This window comes from Acinonyx jubatus, chromosome B4 (genome assembly GCF_027475565.1).
Source record: "Acinonyx jubatus isolate Ajub_Pintada_27869175 chromosome B4, VMU_Ajub_asm_v1.0, whole genome shotgun sequence".
In the NCBI taxonomy this organism is placed as follows: Eukaryota; Metazoa; Chordata; class Mammalia; order Carnivora; family Felidae; genus Acinonyx; species Acinonyx jubatus.
In genome coordinates, this window is record NC_069387.1 from 139,234,730 (window position 1) to 139,253,749 (window position 19,020).

At 53.1% G+C, this 19,020-nt stretch overlaps 1 protein-coding gene across 7 annotated transcripts in view; it reads left to right on the forward strand.

The window, feature by feature from the left end:
* The window catches only part of PPP6R2 (protein phosphatase 6 regulatory subunit 2), an 83,131-nt gene that overhangs the window by 58,150 nt on the left and 5,961 nt on the right, over positions 1-19,020 (forward strand). For all 7 annotated transcript variants that reach the window (XR_008288937.1, XM_027070358.2, XM_027070359.2 and 4 more), the window contains 10 exons: positions 3,545-3,682; positions 5,078-5,143; positions 6,743-6,855; positions 7,243-7,356; positions 9,206-9,332; positions 10,322-10,474; positions 13,107-13,310; positions 14,451-14,515; positions 16,189-16,304; positions 18,743-18,828. Coding sequence is in view for 6 of the 7 variants with exons in the window: in XM_027070358.2 (XP_026926159.1) it covers positions 3,545-3,682; positions 5,078-5,143; positions 6,743-6,855; positions 7,243-7,356; positions 9,206-9,332; positions 10,322-10,474; positions 13,107-13,310; positions 14,451-14,515; positions 16,189-16,304; positions 18,743-18,828 (1,182 nt within the window). In the remaining variant the exon portion in view is untranslated. The remainder of the gene's footprint in view (positions 1-3,544; positions 3,683-5,077; positions 5,144-6,742; positions 6,856-7,242; positions 7,357-9,205; positions 9,333-10,321; positions 10,475-13,106; positions 13,311-14,450; positions 14,516-16,188; positions 16,305-18,742; positions 18,829-19,020) is intronic.

Sequence of the window (19,020 nt, forward strand, 5' to 3'; positions counted from 1 at the left end):
GAGCCACCCAAGCACCCCTGAAATTGATTCTTGTAAATGATATACAGTTTGTTTTTGGTTTTTAAATACGGATGTCCAGTTAGCTCAGCAGCATTTATTGGTAAGGCCCTTCTCTCTCAGTTGCTTTACAATAATGCCCCCCCCCCCCCCCCATCATAAGTCAGGGGCTCACATATCGTGTGTCTGTTTCTGGACTTTGCTCTGTTGTCCTGTTTGTAATTGCACTGATGCAATGCTGTCCTAATTCCCGTAGTTTTATAAGTCTTGGTATTTGATAATTAGTCCTCTCACTTTGTTTTTCTTCAGTATTTCTTTTTACTAATTTTTGCCTTTTGCATTATTTTAGAATGAACAACTTTAAAAAAAAAAGTCTATTTATTTTGAGAGAGCAAGTGTGTGAATGGGAGAGGGGCAGAGAAAGGAGAGAGAGAATCTCAAGCAGGCTACATTGTTGAACTCACAATCCGTGAGATCATGACTTGAGCCAAAATCAAGAGTTAGATGTTTAACCAGCTGAGCCATCCAGGTGCCCCTAGAATGAACAGCTTTTGGACTGAGGGTCAGTTTCCACATTCTCCCCAGCCCTCCTCTCCCAAGAAAACCTACCAAAATTTTTATTAGGCTTACATTGGCTCTAGATTGGGGTTGGCAAATTATGGCCCACAGGCCAAATCCAACCTGCCACTTATTTTTGAAATGAAATTTGACTGAAACACATCCATTCTTACATAATGTCTATGGCTGTTTTCGTGCTACAGTGACAAAGCTAAGTAGTTAGGGCTTCTTTGATTTCTCTTGGTAACGTGTTATAATTCTCTGTGTAGTGGTCTTACACATGTTTCATCAGGTTTATTCTTAGGTAGTTGATATTTTCATATTATTCTAAATAATATCTTTTTTATCAAAATGTTTTACTAAGATAATTGTGGATTCACTTGGCAGTTGTATAAGGTAATTTGAAGAGGTGCTTTGTATACTTTGCCCAGTTTTGTCAATGGTGACATTTTGCAAAACAGTAGTAGAACATTACTGCCAGGATATTGACATTCATACAGTCCATTGATCTTATTCAGATTTGTTCACTTTTGCTTATAGCTGTGTGTGTGTGTGTCTGTGTGTATTAAGTTTGGTACTGTTTATCACCTATATAGGTTTACTTATCCATTATCAAAGTCAGGATACTGAACACTTTCAAAACCACAAGGATCCTTCGTGTTGCCCTTTTATAGCTACTTCCATCTTCCTTCACCTCTACCCCTTCACCTATCCCTAGCCTCTGGCACTAATCTGTTTCCATTTCTAAAATTGTGTTATTTCAAAATGTTATTTAAATTAAAGCATACAATATGTAGTCTTTGACTAGTTTTTTCCAGCAGAATTCACTATAGATTCATCCAGGTCGTTGTGTTTCCACAGTACATTCCTTGTTACTGCCGAGCAGTGTTCTGTGGGGCAGGTGGACCACGTGTTTCTCCAGTCACATGTTCAAGTACATCGAGGCTGATTCCAGTTTTTGGTGATTATCAGTAAAGCTGCTATTCTAATAACTTATCTGTCATTTTGTTTCATCCATGCACAGGATCATGTCAACTCTGATTGATGACAGTTTTATTTTGTCGTTTACAATTCTTATACCTTTTATCTCTTTTTCTTGCCCTATTGCATTGGCTAGAACCTTTAGTACAGTATTGAATCAAACTGGTGATAGTGGGTCTCCTTGTTTTAGTACGTCAGAAGGAAAGCTTTCAACATTTCATAGTTAAGTATGAAGTATATTATGAGTTTTTTATAGATTTTTTTGTTTTAATCAGAGTTAAGGGAATTTTCTTTATTCCTAGTCTTTTTATAACATTAATGTTGTTGAAACTTATCAGATGTCTTTATTGAGTTGATCATATGATTTTTCTTCTCTATTCTGTTAATTCATAAATCCTGCCCATTGGTTTTCTAATGTTAAGCTAGCATTGGTTTCATGGTATTAACCTCACCCATTTGGTTGTGGTACATTATGCTTTCTTTCATGTGTTGAAGTTTTGCATCTGTGATCATCAGTGAGATTGGCTTATAATTTGCCTATCTTACAATGTCCTTATCAGGTGTTTAGATTTTTTTTTAACATTTATTTTTGAGAGACTGAGAGAGACAGAGCATGAACAGGGAGGGGCAGAGAGAGAGGGAGACACAGAATCTGAAGCAGGCTCCAGGCTCTGAGCTGTCAGCACAGAGCCCAATGCAGGGCTTAAACCCATGAACCATGAGATCATGACCTGAGCCAAAGTCAGGCGCTTAACCAAGTGAGCCGTCCAGGTGCTCCCTATATCAGGTGTTTAGAATCAAAGTTTTATGTTCTTATATAATGATATGGGGCATATTCTCTCATTTTATGTTTCCTGGAAGAGTGTATGTAAGATTAAGAATTATTTTTCTTTAAATACTGGGTAGAATTTACTAGAAAGTCATTAGAGCTTGGAATTTTCTATATGAGGAGGCTTTTAATTATAGATTTTGTTTCTTTTGATGCTCCTAGAACTATTCAGATTTTTTATTCCTTTTTGTCAGTTTGAGATGAGTGTGTTTTTTAAGGAAATTTTTCATTTTTTCTAAATTTACATAAATTGTCATGAAATCGTTTCTACTAACCCTATCCTGGTGATAACCCATGGGCTCTGTCCTGATGCACCTTGTTTCATTCCTGATGTTGTTCTTGGCGCCTTCTCTAGGGGTCTGTACTCATTCTCCTTACAGAGCCTCCTTCCCTTCACCTCTTTTCCTTCTTCCCCCCTCCTCTTCTTCGCATCCCAGCATGAGTATGGCTGGGGTCCCTCAGCAAGGTGGGCCTTCTCTGTGCCCCCCCATCTCCATTAGAAGCCTGGGTCCACCTCGGTGACCTGCATGGTGTAGGCACTTAATCTCTGGCTGAGCTGAGCTGAGCTCGTAGACGTGCGATTGAGAAGGACTTGCCCAGGCTTCTCCACCTCCGTCTCCACTCTCACCTGCAGCCCACCCCCACGCCCGGCTGTCCACATCCTGGTGGCACTGGTCGCCAGCCGGCCATGCATCGCCGCCTTTTCCTTTGTAGAACCTTAGTCCTCTTTCCCTCCCTGGCTGCGGCCTGTCAGTGACTGGCTGTCTCGTGTGCTCTGTGCTGTCGGGTTGCATCCCAGGTCTGGGGGTTGCAGCGACGACGTTACTCTGCTCCGGTCTGTTCACATTGGTTATTCCTGTTGGGAGAACTTGAGGCAGTACTGAACGAGCAGTACTGAATGGCTGCTGTGCTATCTGAGGATATTTGTGTCATCAGAGCATAAAGCCTCAAACCGTGAAGCTCTCCATCAGCCGGGGATCTTCATGGGCCCCCACCACTGCCACAGACTTCCCTGTGTTCAGGTCTCTGCCTGTCCTTGGAAAGGTCTGTCTTACAACTTTTTCTAGGTCTCCATAATTTCTGCTCAGTGTAATTGAAAATTAATCTTTCTCATGAGAGTTCTTGGGGGAAGCATTTCATGGGTGTCAGGCTTATCACGCACGGTGTGTTTGATTTCAGGTGATTCTGTTCTTGAAGAAGAAGGACAGGTTCGTCAGTCTGGTGTTGCAGCACATCGGCACCTCGGCCCTCATGGACCTGCTGCTGCGCCTTGTCAGCTGCGTGGAGCCTGCTGGGCTCCGGCAGGAAGTCCTGCATGTGAGTGTGTGGGCCCCTCCTCTCTGGAGCCCTCTCCCTGTCGGCTGAGTGCAGGCCGAGTGCATGGTGAGGGCCTGCCTCAGGGAGGTCAGAGTTGGGTGAAGGCACTCAGAGAGCACTGGAGGGCCAGTACCTCCGGCCTTCCACCCGCCATGATTTTCTCCCTGTGGGGTCATCATGGGTTCTTGTCAGGGCTTGTATTTTGAGGCTGGGTCTGCAGTCTGTACCTTTTCTGCTGTACTGCCTCAGTCTGTTGAGAAACAAAGAGCAGAGTGTTCCTTTTCCTCCTGACACTCTCTGGGCTCCTTCTCTGTGAAGAGGAAGAAAAGGACTTTCCTCACCACCCCCCAGACCCTAGTGTCCCCATGGCCTCAGAGCAGGGGCTCTGTCAGGTCCTGGCTCTATTATCTGGCACCTACCTATGAAGAAGGCAACAGCTGACAAGGATTCTTCGCAGAGAAATCACAGAGACCTGAGCAGGTCTGTGTTTTGACCTGGAGTCTGTGCACGTGTCTGTCCTGACAGGCTCGCAGCCTGACGAGCTGCTCATAACTCCCTGAGGGCTTTCCCAGAAAAGAGGAGGATTCTCTTTCCCAGAAAAGAGGAGGAGTCTCAGAGGAGCCAGGAAATGAGTGCGGGATAAACTGTTCACTGTTGTTTGGCAGGTTTTGTCTGTGATGGAATTTAAAGTAAAGGCCTGGGCCTTCTTGCCCATTTTCCAGCTCCTGGGACCCAGTAACAGTTGTCATCAGGGTAGCCGTTCTCATGTTTAGGTTCGTTATGGAGCAGCCTCCCACGAAGAGTCAGTCATAAATAGCTAATGTTAGGCAGTGAGACACAGCATGAACGTCAGCTGTTGTTAATGGCGGAAAGCCCACATTAACTTCATGTTAGCAACCGCGGGGGCAGATCTCCCAGTTTTGGATAAGGAAACTCACTGGTCTTCCCTGGGTCCCCACCACCTTTGGGCCTCAAATAGTGTCGGGCATTGTAGTCCTCACAGCATTCAGGCACCGGCACCAGACCTCTTTGCTTCTCCCGACCTTGGAAAGGCCCTGACACGGCAGAGAGCAGAGCGTCCATGTGCAGCCAGGCTGTGCACCGGGGCAGCCCTGTTGGTGCCTGGGTGGCTTTGGGCTCCAGCTCATTCTGTCTTCCGAGACACCCTGAGGACAGTATGTTTAGGCGTCTGGACCACTGGTCCCTTCTTTGTGGAGTTCAGGTCTCTCCAGAATTTGGTCACTACTTGTTCTTTCTGGGTCTGGGTGGACACATACGTTGGACAGATCTCTATCCCTGGAACCTGGCACGTGGATTTCTTCTGCACTGACGGACTTTCCTTCTCTTTAGTTAGATGTGAACAGCATCATTGGCAGGCCTCTTTTTCCCTTTCAGTGGCTTAATGAAGAGAAGATCATCCAGAGGCTGGTGGAGCTGATCCACCCAAGTCAGGATGAAGATGTGAGTATGGCTCCCACAGAGCCCACCTTCCGCAGAGCCCCTCACTCGGGGCTACTAAAGAACGCTCTCTGCCGCTGAGGGCAAGAGTTACATACTTTTCTTCCTTCAATCAAGCACAGACTTCCAGACTATGTCTTTTTACTAAAAAAAGTAATACATATTATAAAAAACAATTTGACCAGAATTATATTAGTGATCACATCTCTGGCTGAGTAACAAATTATCCCAAAACTTAGTTGTTTATAAGAACAAGTATTTTTTAAATTTCTCTTTCTATGAGTCAGGGACCTGGACACAGCTTAGTGGGTCCTCTGCCCAGGGTCTCTTACAAGACTGTGGTCATCTCAGGACTCAGCTGGGGGAGGCCCTGCCTCCAGGGTCACCAGTGGCTCAACAGGACTCCGTTCCTTGAGGGCCGTGGACCTGTCCACGGGGCAGCTCACAACGTGCTGCTGGCTTCCCTTGGAGTGAGCAAGACGGAAGTTCTTCTTCTGCAGTCTTAGAAGGGACAGTCCGCACTGTGGCTGTACTCTGCTCTCTAGAAGTGAGTGGCTGAGGAGGTGGGGTTTACGAGGGCGTAAAGCCTCTGGGAGGGAGGTCCCCACCGCCGGTGTGGAAGCATGTAGGGTGGCAGTGGGGCTTCCTCTTGGCCCCCTGCCTGCTCCCTGCAGTGATCACTGTTGAAGAACTTGGGGTGTATTTGTTCTGTGCATGACAAAAGTAAACAGACACGCTGCCCTCAGCAATTTGAGAACAGTGGTGCCGACCTGTGTCTGAGCCTGTGCTGTGGCCTGGCCACACTGTTCTCTGTTCCTCTCCGCCCACGGGGCCGTCAGACAGCCGGGTGAGGGTGCCTATGCTCCATACTGAGGAGGGCGGGTGCCCCTCCACCAGTGTGAGCACCACAGGCCGCCGACTGGTCTGTTCCTGGCCCAGACGCAGGGGTGAGGCCACAGGGACCACCTGACTGCTTTCATTTCTCCCTAAAGTAGTCACGCAAACACTTTCTGTAGCCCAGAGTTCCCACAGTGTGCAGGTCACGGCTGCATGTTCTGACACTCCCGGCATGGAGCCAGGGGGCTGAGTTTCTCTCTAGTTAGTTTAGCTGCACCACTAAACACCCCATGTTGTTGCGAGTGCACTGATTCCAGATTTTCACTAGTTAAGGATTAATGTTTCCCTAGAAGAGTTGAGGCCTCTGTTTTCTGTAGCACCTTGTCTGTTTCCATTAGCTCATAGGACTCATTCTGAGTGTTACCAGCTACAGTTTAATACTTAATATTTTAAATATTAATTTAAAATACAGTGGCAGTAACGTGGTCACATATGCAGCACATCTCAAAATGGTTCCAGGGATAGAGCAATGTCTCTGTGGTGTATCTGACCCTCGAGAGCCCTATCTGGAGTCTGGGTTAGTTCAGTACAGCTGAAAGGTCTGACCGGATTGCATCCTGACATTCAGAAAGGCCTACCAGTTTTCTCTGAAATGGACTTGTTTAGAGAGTCCAGTGTGTTCTTCCGAGAACTGAGCAGTGGGACGGCTCTACTGGCCTCTCTCCCCAGCCCTGAGGGGAGTGCTGTGTCTCCTTTTCCTTCCAGAGACAGTCCAACGCCTCTCAGACTCTCTGTGACATCGTCAGGCTGGGCAGAGAGCAGGCCAGTCAGCTGCAGGAGGCCCCGGAGCCAGACCCCCTCCTCACAGTGTTGGAGTCGTGAGTGCTGGCTGCATTGCGGGTGCCTGGCTGGGTGGGGTGGGGTCTTTCTGAGCATGAGGAGGCCTCCAAGCCCTGCCCTGAGCACAGGCAGATACTGCAGATGCCCAGATTCTGATGAGCTGGCTGTGAAATACTCCCATCTAGTTAACTTGATGAGCCTGTTTCTCATGGGAGGAGGGGTCTCCAGGGGACCCTTGGCATGTGTAGTGACTCTAAGCCAGCAGGGGCAGGAGTGTCGTGAGAACCCTGGGTGCCCAGCCTGAAGCCCAAGCGAAGCCGCTCGAGTTTTAGGGTGTTGCTCCTTTATAGAGAGGAGAGGCGGTCCTTTGGACGTTGGCCTGTGTGTCTGCTCCAGCAGCAGTGACCTCTGTGTGTGTCTGACAGGCAGGACTGTGTGGAGCAGCTTCTGAAGAACATGTTTGATGGAGACCAGACTGAGAGCTGCCTCGTTAGTGGGACTCAGGTGTTACTTACCTTGTTGGAAACAAGGCGGGCTGGGTGAGTGTCTTGCATGAGAGCTTGAATATGATGAGTGGTCTGGGTGTGTGGGGTTTTTAACTAATTGTTAATGATGGGTAGACTCTCTTTGTTGAAAAGATAAACTTACAGCTCCTTGACCTTTGGCGTCAGTCATGTTCCTGCCTCAGGCCGAAGGTACCCAATGTCGCCAGCTTACAAGGTGTTTATAGATGTATCTGTGGAATAGGTATGAACAGTGGGTTTCTCCATAGACTGTCCCAGTGTGTGATGTGTGTAAGTGTGGTGTGTGGGGTGTGTGTGTGTGTGTGTGTGTGTGTGTGTGTGTGTTTGTGTGAGTGGTTTTTGTATGTACACGCCAATGTGTGGGGGTGTGGGCTGTGAGGTGTGTGTGTGTGTGTGTGTGTGTGTGTGTGTGTGTGTATGTCTGATCTGTTCTGTCCCGTCATGTGCTGTGGTAGTGGCCTGTCTCCCAGGATGACTAGTTCTCTTATTTCTCCTGGAGGGGACTTCATTGAAGCTCCCAGCACTGATAAACTGGACTTTAAAAATTAAAAAAAAAAAAAAGCAATAGGGACACCTGGGTGGCTCAGTCAGTTAAGTATCCAACTCTTGATCTCAGCTCAGGGTCTTGATCTCGGGGTCTTGATCTCAGGGTCATGAGATCAAGCCCCGCATTGGGTTCCATTCTAGGCATGAAGCCTATTTAAAAAATAATAACAATAAAAAAGGGCACCTGGGTGGCTCAGTTGGTTAAGCGTCTGACTTTGGCTCAGGTCATGATCTCGCGGTCTGTGAGTTCAAGCCCTGCATTGGGCTCCGTGCTGACGTTGGGCTCTGTGCTGACAGCTCAGAGCCTGGATCCTGCTTGAGATTCTGTCTCCCTCTCTCTCTCAGCCCCTCCCCTGCTCTCTCTCAAAAATAAACATTTTAAAAAATTTAAAACAACAACAACCAAAGAATAAGAAATGACAAGAAATTGAGTTAATCTTGGTATGGGATTAGTAGCAGTTTTTGTGTCTCTTTCTCTGGGATCCAATACAGATCTATTAGTTTATTACCTAAAAATAGAATTATAACATTATCATTGTTTTCTCTAGTTAGACAATCAGGATATTGATTTTCTTAATGTTTATTTTGAGAGAGAGAGCGAGAAAGCACATACATGCTCAGGGAGGAGCAGAGAGAGAGAGAGAGGGAGAGAGAGAATCTCAAGCAGGCCCTGCAGTGTCAGTGCAGAGCGTGATCTGGGGCTCGATGCCACCAATCATGAGATTGTGACCTGGGCCCAAGTTGGACGCTTAACTCACTGAGCCACCCCGGTACCCCAAGAATGCTGATTTTTTTTTTCTTTCAATCTTTGTGAATCCTGGAAGCCTGGGCCTTTTCTTCTCAAGGCCTCTCCCAACCTTGCCTGCAGTAAAGGGACAGCATGGAAATGAGACATAAAAACAGAGATGAGCCAGCTGATTCTTTTTTTTAATTCTTTTTTTGTATTTAAAATGTTTTTCTATAATGGTCACGTATTACTTTTATAACTGGAAAAAGCATTTAAATAAAGATCTCAGAGAAATTAGTTCGAAAAAGCTGGAGGGACGATGTGGAGTCCTGTCTCCTGGTTTTCCAAAACCAGAGGTGGGGGCCAGAGGTAGTCCGGTGCGTGTGAGGTGCCACCAGCCCCGTGGGGGTGAGGAGGCTGTCCTTGGCCATCACCCGGGAGTGTTTTCTAAAGGCCACTGTTGCTTTTCTCTTCTCTCTGTACCAGCCACCAAACCACTCTTGAGCCAATAGGTGGAGAAGTTGGGGGGCGAGGTGTGACAGAGGATGGGGGTGTATGCCCTGTGTCTCCATCTGCTGTCCTCATCCACAGGACAGAGGGCTTGGTGGACTCCTTTTCTCAGGGACTGGAAGGGCTGTGTACCGTCAGCAGCAGCATACTGCACGGCATTGAGCCACGACTGAAGGACTTCCACCAGCTTCTACTCAGCCCGCCAAAGGTGGGTGACCCTGAACAGCTGTTAGGTCCCTATGCAGGCATTATAGGCAGGATGGTTTGCAAGGAGACCACCAGACATCCCAACTTGAGATCCACCAGACAGATCCCAGAGGCATGTTTCCATACCCTCATCTGCTGAATGTCCGTCTCTTCTCTGAGGTAAGGCTGGATGGGGAGGACATTTTGCAGCCCCCCAGATGACTCTTGCAGTCTGAAATAGGGGCCGTCTGAGAGCCCAAGTTTACTGTAGGTCTGGCCTCCAAGTCAGGGGTACCTGGCCAATGGTCAGGGAAAATCCCAGGGGAGGCCTTTGCTCAGCTCAATAGCTCCAGGCAGCACTTGGGTCACACGGAGAAGGGCTCAGTCGCTTAGCCACCGTGGAGCTCACTGTGGAGCCCCTCTCCTCTGTCAGGGCCCCTTTCCCTTTCCTTGGTGCTTCGTAGCACCTACTATGATCTGTTGCACTATGAAGGTAGGGATTCTGGAACATTTCATTAATGAAACATTATGCTGCATGTGTGTGGGGTCAGAAAACCCTGGCATCCAATCTGATGAGGCCAGCTGTTACTTGTCTCCTTCAAGTATGTTCATGGGGTGTCTGTTAGCTCGGTGTCCTGACAGTGTGTCCCCCAGAGAGCTGGCCCCATGTTGGACATGTCTCATAACTTGACATGCACATGTCTTTGCTTGGTTTGCTGGGACCAGAGAGCCCTGGGCTTCTGGGGACAGTAGACCACCATTGCTTACTATTTTGTGAGGCCCTGAAGGGAGTGCTGGGGTCCCTAACCCTGCTGACCCCTTATTTCCTCTCATAGGCAACACTGGCTTGAGGAACCTCCACACACACATCGCATGCCTCCCCAGGCTGAGCCGCTTCATGGAGTAGTGGCCTGGCCCTTTGAGCAGTTAGCACCAGAGCTAAGAGAAGCCAGTAGCGGCCATCCATGCTGGTTGCAAGTCTCTAACTGGGTGGTGCTCTTGTGTTTGTAGAAAAAAGCGATCCTGACCACCATTGGCGTGCTGGAGGAGCCTTTGGGGAATGCCCGTTTGCACGGGGCCCGCCTCATGGCTGCACTGCTGCACACGAACACGCCCAGCATCAACCAGGAACTCTGCCGGCTCAACACCATGGGCTTACTGCTGGTAAGTGGGCTCTCCTGCCAGCCCTGGGTGGCTCTCTGCGTGTCTTGCACTGTCAGCAGGGGGGTGGGCAGACAGGGCAGGTGCACTGGGCGGGGGTCTGTCAGGGGCAGGCATTTGGACCTCAGTATCCAGACAAGGTTCTGCCCGGAACAAGCATAGTCTGTACAGAGAAACCATTTCCCAGACCTGTCACAGGGTTGACCGGACAGGTCGCTGGTGAAACACACCGAGTGACCGTGGGATAGGCCTTGGTGTAGGCTTACAGAGAATTGCCCTGAAAGCAGAGGGCAGATTTCTGATCCACTGTGAGGGACTGGGGTAATACAGTCCATCTCCTTCCTGTTTTCTCCCCAAGATAGAACTTTTATTATAGCTCTCCAACATAAAACGTCCTGAAAGAGCAAATCCTGGTCACTCACAGTAGAAGGCCACCCTAGCAGCTCTTGCCCAGGCCAGTGGGAAGTGGTCCTCTCTTCAGCAGATACCTCTCTGGTGCCTGCGGGAGACGGTCAGGCAGGCAGGGATAGCAGAGCAGCACTGGCTGTGGGCAGCTGGCTCCGCCACGGAAGGTGGGTGCTGATGGGGAGGGCGTCCCCCTGGGTGTGCACCGTGAGCACATGGGGTCTTGGTCTCCCTCTTCCCTTCTGCCTTGCCTTAGGGCCTCTACTCCCAGAGAACTGAAATCTTTTCTAATTTAAATTCTTATCCCAGGGGCGCCTGGGAGGCTCAGCCAGTTAAGCATCAGACTTTGGCTCAGGTCATGATCCCGCGGTCCGGAGTTCAAGCCCCGTGTTGAGCTCTGTGCTGACAGCTCAGAGCCTGGATCCTTCCTGCTTTGGATTCTGTGTCTCCCTCTCTCTCTGTCCCTTCCCTGCTCCTGCTCTGTCTCCGTCTCTCTCTCAAAAATAAACATTTAAAAAATTTCTCATCCCAGAAGGGGGCAGCCTTGGAACTAGGCCTGAAGTACTGACTATATCTCAGTTTCTTACAGGGTTTGGGAGTCAGCTGGGCATTGCTGTGCTGAAATCCCAGATACGGATCAGGGCTTTGTTTTTGAGAGACCTCCTTTCCTTTTCCTCTCTTCAAAAAAAGTGTCTCCCACCCCCCTTTTTTGCTTTTATTTTATTGTGGTAAAATATATATAACATAAAATTTATCATTTTTATAATTTGTAAGTGTATATATAATTCAGTAGATTTAAGTACATTCCCAGTGTTATATAACCATTACCACTCTCTGTTTCTGGAACTTTCTCATTTTCTGAAACAGAAACTTTGACTAGTAAGCAGTCTATCCCCTGCCCCTGCCCCTCCCCCAGCCCCAGCCACCACCATCTACCTTCTCTTTTTTTTTTTTTAATATTTTTTACATTTATTTATTTTTGAGAGACACAGAGAGAGACACAGAGCACAAGTGGGGGAGGGGCAGAGAGAGAAGGAGACACAGAATCCGAAGCAGGTTCCAGGTTTTGAGCTGTCAGGACAGAGCCCGACACGGGGCTCGAACTCACAAACCGTGAGATCATGACCTGAGCTGAAGTCGGACACAACCAACTGAGCCACCCAACCACCCTATACCTTCTGTCTCTTTGAGTCTGACTCTTGTAAGGACCTTACAGAAGTGGAACCACGCAGGATTTAGCCTTTTGTGTCTGGCTTATTTCACTCAGCAATGCGTCCTCAAGGTTCATCTATGTGGTGGCATGTGGCAGGATTTCCGTCCTTTTTAAAGCTGACTAATATTCCATTATGTGAAGTGACCACATTGTGTTTGTCCAGAGCCATTAGTCGATAGACACTTGGGTTACTTCCAGTTTTGGGCTGTTTTGAATACGCTGCTGTGAACATGGGTGTGCCCGTATCTCTTCTGAGTGTGTACCAAGAAGTGGGATTGGCGGGTCATACAGTAATTCTACGCGTCTGTTTGAGGAGGCAGCAGGTCATCGTAGTAGCTGCCCCATTTTACCGGCAACGTCCTCACCGATGTGGCAGGCACATTGTCACTCTCCTTGCCAGTGCCTCCTCCCTGGCCTACGGGACCAGAGAGTCACAGGCAGACTGCTGTCCCCACCCTGGTCCAGGGGAAGGACACAGCCATCCTCTAGGCTTGGCTGGGGTTTGGGCCTCACTGGGTTCCCTCGGGGAGTGTCCACCTCTCGATTTCACATCCCTTCCTGCACAGAGTCCCTGGGTGTTTGAGAATTTAATGTACTTCCAGTAACTCATGGGTTAAGACAAAATCGTAAAGGCAGAATAATAAACATTTACATAGCAAAATGTGTATCATGTACTTAAAGTGAATACCACAGGAGAAGCACACTTGGGAAAGAAAAAAGGCTAAAAATTAATGAGTTAAACTTCTAAGTTAAGGACAAAAAGATAAGCCCAGCACAGGGTGTATTCAGATGAGAGCAGAGATTGATGAGACAGAAGGGCGGGTAGCCCTTTGTCAAGGTTCCAAACAGAGAGACCATCTCAAGGAGGTACCGTCAGCACCCGCCTGGCCACCCACATGGTCAGGGGACAGCGTGTGGGAATGGTGCACTACCACGACAGCGATCCCCTCGCCTCTGTGGTCCTGCTGCCGGGAGAAAACCCGTCCAAGGACTTTCCTCTGTCCTCTGTTTACTCAGGACCTGTTTTTTAAGTACACCTGGAATAACTTCCTGCACTTCCAAGTGGAACTATGCATAGCCGCTATTCTCTCCCATGCTGCCCGCGAGGACAGGGCAGAAGCCAGTGGACTGGAGGGCAGGGTGGAGCTTCTGCCCGGAAGCGGGGACCCAGAGGCCCCCCAGCCTGCTGCCAGCCGCCCTGAGAACACAATGGTGAACCATGTAAGTCCAGCCAGCGTCCTGTGTGTTGCTGTGCGCCCTTCCTGTCACTGCGAGCTGAGCCCCACCCTGTGTGGATATCCGCACTGTGGCTGCCCCCTAAGCCTCCCATGACGTGGGTGCGCTGCCCTCCCTCCACTGTGAGACAAAGAGTCACGGAGAAAGTGTCCCTGCTTGCCAGGGAGCCGAGGGCCGGGCCCTGCGGTGGGCCACGCTCACCAGAGGGGGCCAGAGCATCTGGATGCAGCCCCAGGGTCTGCTGCCGTCATGACAAGGCCATGAAGGAAAGTGTGCAGGAAAGAGAATGTGTCGAAGTCTCAGGGGAAAACATTCTGGGGTTGTGGACCCTGTGAAAGGAAAGTCTTGCCTTTTTCTGGGCACTTCCATGCTGGCCCATGAGTGTCTCACGGGAGTCTCCCCTCTGGGACTGCCCATAGCTCTTCCCTGGTGTCCGTGTCTGTGTCTCCTCTGCCCTAAACAGCTGACGAGGGCGATGTTAACAAGTGTTTGTTGAGGAGGAGAGGAAACAGGCGTGCGGGTGGGTGGGTGCCATGAGGAGGTGGGCACAGTCACTTCTTGAGTCAGGGAGCCCACTGGTTCGTGCTTCCCTGGGGAGGCTGGGGGCTGTGGGGGTGGGGGTGGGGACGATTCTGACCCTCAGGCTGGCTGTGAGGCTCAGACAGGAGGGACACAAGTGTCTGACCAGAGAGGCCTGCGTCGTTCAGGCCTGAGCTGGACAGCAGCCCAGGGGGTACACAGCTGGGGGCAGGTGCTTTGACACCAGTGAGTGAGGGACCCTCACCCAGATGAGGAGGCCCTGTATGGAGTGGGGTGTGAGGTGGGTCCGAGAACACATGCAGAGGCACAGGAAATGGCGTCCAGGCCCAGAGGCCAGAGGAGGCACTTGGGCCCGATCCTTGCTTCTGGACAGAGGAGGTGGGAGGCGGCCAAGGGGAAGGAGCGGAGCTGGGTGGCCCTATGGGGCCCGGGCAGCACCTTTGCTCCTGTTTGGACTGTAGGGAGGCATTGGGGACGTTGCGCTGATGTGCCTGCTTGCTGCCAGCCTAACCCACACGGTCCAGGGTCGGGTAGAGGGCAGCGTGCAGCCCTGCAGACCCTGACTGGGGTCACCTGTCCCCTTAGCTGTTCCAGAAGTGCTGCCTGGTCCAGCGGATCCTGGAGGCCTGGGAAGCCAATGATCACGCACAGTAAGGACCCACGGGAGCTGCAGGGGGTACCCGAGGGCCTGGTGTGCGGCTCCGGTGGGGAAAACCTGGAAGTGCTGGCCAGGGAGGGGCAGGCCTAGGGTGCCCAGGAGAGACAGGCAGAGCCACTCTTCTCCTTGCCCCACCCGGCCTGTCTGTCAGCAGGGACCCCAGCCTTCCACTCACGGTGTGTCCTCAGTCCTCCCGTCTCCCCATCCCCGCCACCAGCTGCTTCTCCTGCTGAGCCCTGAACCCTCAGCAGTGCATCTGGGCTACTTCCTGCTTTCTCTCCTGCCCCACCGGCCTCTCGCGCCCTGAGCAGCTGGGATCTTTTTGAAACACACAGATGGTCTTCCCATTGCCTAAGTCTCAACCATCCAGGTCCCTGTGTGGGCTGCCCCTGCCCACAGCCCTGCCCACACCCTGCCGTCGCTCCACCCTGCCCACTGCTGCTTCTGGGGGGCTCTGATCTCACCCACCTCATGGCTCGCATCCTGCTGTTACCCCACCAGGTTGTGTCCTCTGCAGAATACGTGCAACATGTGGGACGGGGTCATCTGTCCTTCCTTGGGTCTGGCCCACGTAATACCACTGAAGCCCCATGGGCAGCTTGCTCTTGTCACTCTTGTGCACTTGTGCACACGGTGCCTGTCGCGGTGGGTGGCTCACTCCTTTCAATGAGGGGCCCACGATGCCACAGAGGCTGGGACTCACAGCAGGCTGCACACAGGCCTCCCCGTGGGCCTGTCCCTCCAGGCTCCCTCCTGACCCCTTCCTCTGCCAGGCTGGGCTCACTGACTCAGGAGCCCACCTTTGCTTCCTCTTCTGGGCACCGTCAGGCTTTTAGGACAGAGAACATGGTCGAAAGTGACTTTGTTCCCTCTGAGCATTTAACGCCTTCCTAGCACAAGGGGCTTGAAAGATTTGCCCTTGTGTTGGGTCACGCATGTGACGGAGGAGAGGTTGAACGTGAAGCTGTGTGTGCTTGGCAGCGTGGGGTGGGAAGGTGGACGGAAGCCAGGACTCAGGCCTTAGAATGTGTAGAACTCAGCAAGGGAGGCAGTTTGCAGACCCGGGGAGCCAGGCAGTGACAGGCCAGCTCCCAGCCACTGCCCATGGGGAGCAGCCCCTGCCTGGCTCTGGGTCCCAGTCCCGTGTCCGTTCTTGACTCCCCCTGCCCTCCCCTGCCACCCACCGCTGGTCAGCACCCGTGGCAGGAATGCACTGTACTGGGGTCTCTGAACCTCTTCTGCCCCACTGTGGGTGTTCCTTCGGGTCAGCCGGCTCTGGGTGGAGCTGGAAGGGCCTCTGGGAGCCAGGACAGGGCAGAGGTGTCTGCGTGTGGGCTGAGGGGCGCAGCATCGGACCAGCCCTGCAGGGTGGGCAGAGGCCCACCAGGCCCTGCTGGTACGCAGGCCCCATGGCTGCCTCGGTTTCTGGTCTCTACGTTGGGGGTAGGAGCGGTGTCTGCCTCATTAGCACTCCTTGTAGTGAGATTGGAGTGATTGGCTGGCCTGTAGCAGGTGCTCTGGAAAAATAAGTGTCCTGCAGGTGGGATTCGCGGGGTGAGGGGAGCGGGGGGGACAGGGAGGGCTGGGAGCAGGGGCGAGGCCAGGGCCCTGATGGACACAGTGAAGAAAACCTAGTGGTCCCCTGATGCTGCCCTTCACTTTCAGGGCAGCGGGTGGCATGAGGAGAGGCAACATGGGCCACCTTACCCGGATTGCCAATGCGGTGGTACAGAACCTGGAGAGGGGCCCTATGCAGACCCACATCAGCGAAGTCATCCGAGGTGAGCCTGTCCTGCCCTTGTTGCCCTCCTGGCAGCAGGAGCCCCATTCTGGGTCTGCCCCCGGCCCCTTCCCTCAGCCCCCTGCCTCTGCCGCATCTCCTGCCTCTGTCCCCTGCCCCCTTCCACTGCCTCCTGCCCCCTGCTTCTGCTCTCTGTCCCCTGCCTCCTGCCTCTGCCATTTGTCTCCTGCCCTCTGCTCTCCGCCCCCTGCCTCTGCTCTCTGCCTCCTGCCCCCTGCTTTTGCTCTCTGCCCTCTACCCCCTGCCTCTGCTCTTTGCCCCCTGCCCTCTGCCCCCTGCCTATGCCTTCTGCCTCCTGCCTCCTGCACCCTGCCTCCTGCCCTCTGCCCCTTGCCCTCTGCCTCCCCCCCTGCCTCTACCCTCTGCCTCCTGCCTCTGTCCCCTGCCTCTGCCCCCTCTCTCCTGCCCCCTGCTTCTGCCCCCTTTCCCTGCCCTCTGCCTCCTGCCCCCTGCCTCTGCCCCTTGACTCTGCCTCCTGCCACCTGCCCCTGCCCTCTGCCTCCTTCCCCCTGCCTCTGCCCTCAGCCCCCTGCCTCTGCCCTCTGCCTCCTGCCCCCTGCCTCTGTCCCCTGACTCTGCCTCCTGCCACCTGCCCCTGCCCTCTGCCTCCTTCCCCCTGCCTCTGCCCTCAGCCCCCTGCCTCTGCCCTCTGCCTCCTACCCTCTGCCTCTGCCCCTTGCCCCCTGCCTCTGCACTCTGCTCCCTGCCTCTTGCCCCCCTGCCTCTGCCCTCAGCCCCCTGCCCCCGTCTCCTGCTCGTCTCCTGCCCTCTGGCCCCCCTCAGCAGGCGGTAACTGCATTGGTACAGGACAGTCTGCTTGCTTTCCCACATGGGATCTTCTCTCAAGGTGGGCCTGGGTCCCAGGTGTCAGTTCTGTTGAACAGACCTCTGTGGAGGGCATCCTTGTGCCCAGCAGCCCTGTCAGGTGCCTGCACTCAGCAGCTCAGGTGTCAACAAGTTCTCTCCTGTGTCTGCTGCTCAGGGACCACCCGAGTCCCGCCCGAACACTGCCCTCCCGAACACTGCCCTCCCGCTCCACAGTCCAGCTTGTCTCTGAACTCAGGCAGCTTTGCAGACCTTTCTAGCACAAGTCTGGGGAGCTGGGGAAGGTGGCCTCTCTTCTTGAAGAACAGGTTTTGGGACCTGAGCAGAGGCAGCCCCTCCTCTGGTCAGTCCTCCCCTCTGCCCTCAGCCTGAGACATCCGCCATCCTGGGCTTCTCCTGCCTCGGACTCCAGGGCCACCCCTGCCCCGACCTGGGGTCCCACCACCCACGCCCTCTCACATCCTGGCCGTGGTCTGCATCTCCTGGCCACCAGGCTTCCTGAGCAGAGCCGGGAGGGCCCAAAGGAGTCTTGCTTCAGACAGGAAGGTGGGCAGGTCGGAAAGGCCCGTGTGGCTCCCCTGGGGAGGACGATGCCCAGACCAGCCTGAACAGCGTGCTGAGAGACACTGGGAGGTCAGGGCTGGACAGGTGGATGGAGTGCACTAGTGAGTCCAGGGAGCTGAAGGTGGGCAGAGGACAGGATCCCTCAAGGCCCTGGGGGCGGTGTTCACACCAGTTTCGTGACCAGGACCGTCTTCTCAGCCCCACATGGGATGCTTGGGCGCAGTGGATGGTGTTTGCACAAAGGAGTGAGCTCCATCTGGCAGGACCCCCACCGGTGCCGTGATCCTGGAGCATAGGGGGGTGCTAGGGTTCCTCCCCCATCGTGCAGCAGAGGAAGCTGTGCTGCCAGTGTTAGGTCAGCTGTGTGGCAGGTGTGGTCCCCGCCGGTTTAGACCGGTGGGCCTGCCACACTGGCTGCCTGGTTGTCCCTTCAGGGAGTCTCTGCTGTGGTCCCTGTGGCACAGCGCCAGGGGTGAGTCCAGGAAGCTCTGGGTGGCCCTCCAGAATGGAAGCAGGGGAGTGTACTTGGTCGGTGGCCAACAGGCCGAGGTCAGGCACCTGTGACAAGGGTGTGTGGACCCAGGGAGGCTCCCTAGGAAGGGTGCAGTTTGGGGTGTGTGAGGTGAGCGAGGAGCTTTCTGCCGTGGTCTTCACTTGCTCTGGACTGTGACTCACTCTGGGGCTCTGACCTTTCCAGAAAACAGGCCCCCACAGGCCTGTGGGCTGCACTGAGGGGTTGGGGGGATGGGCGGAGAGGGAGATACAGCTGCAGTGGTATCCGCACAGCAGAGGGAGATCCGCACAGCAGTGGTCCCCATGCTCACTTCGTACCTGGGGGCTCCTGAGGTCGGCTTGTGTGCCAAGATGCCCGCTGAGCTCAGGCCCTTCCCTGTGAGCGCCCTCGAGGTCCTGCAGGACCCCTGGCCGCCTAGGCCTCCCTTCCGGTGGCCTTCAGGCGTCCCCTCTGGGCCCTCCATGCCTGAGCACAGTGGCGCTGTCCCAGGGCTAAGTAATGGTGCTCCCTTGCAGGGCTCCCTGCGGACTGCCGTGGGCGCTGGGAGAACTTTGTGGAGGAGACACTGGCAGAGACCAACCGCCGGAACGCTGTGGACCTGGTGAGGGGCTCAGCTGTTCCCGTGGCACGGCATCCGTTGGTGCCGCGGCCATGCCTTCCTGTCTGGGGGGGGGGGGGGGGGGGGGGGCGTGGTGTGTGTGTGTGTGTGTGTGTGTGTGTGTGTGTGTCCGTCCGTCCACACGGCCCTGAATGCGTGCAGTGGTCTCTGCCTCTGTGTCCTGAACACCGACCT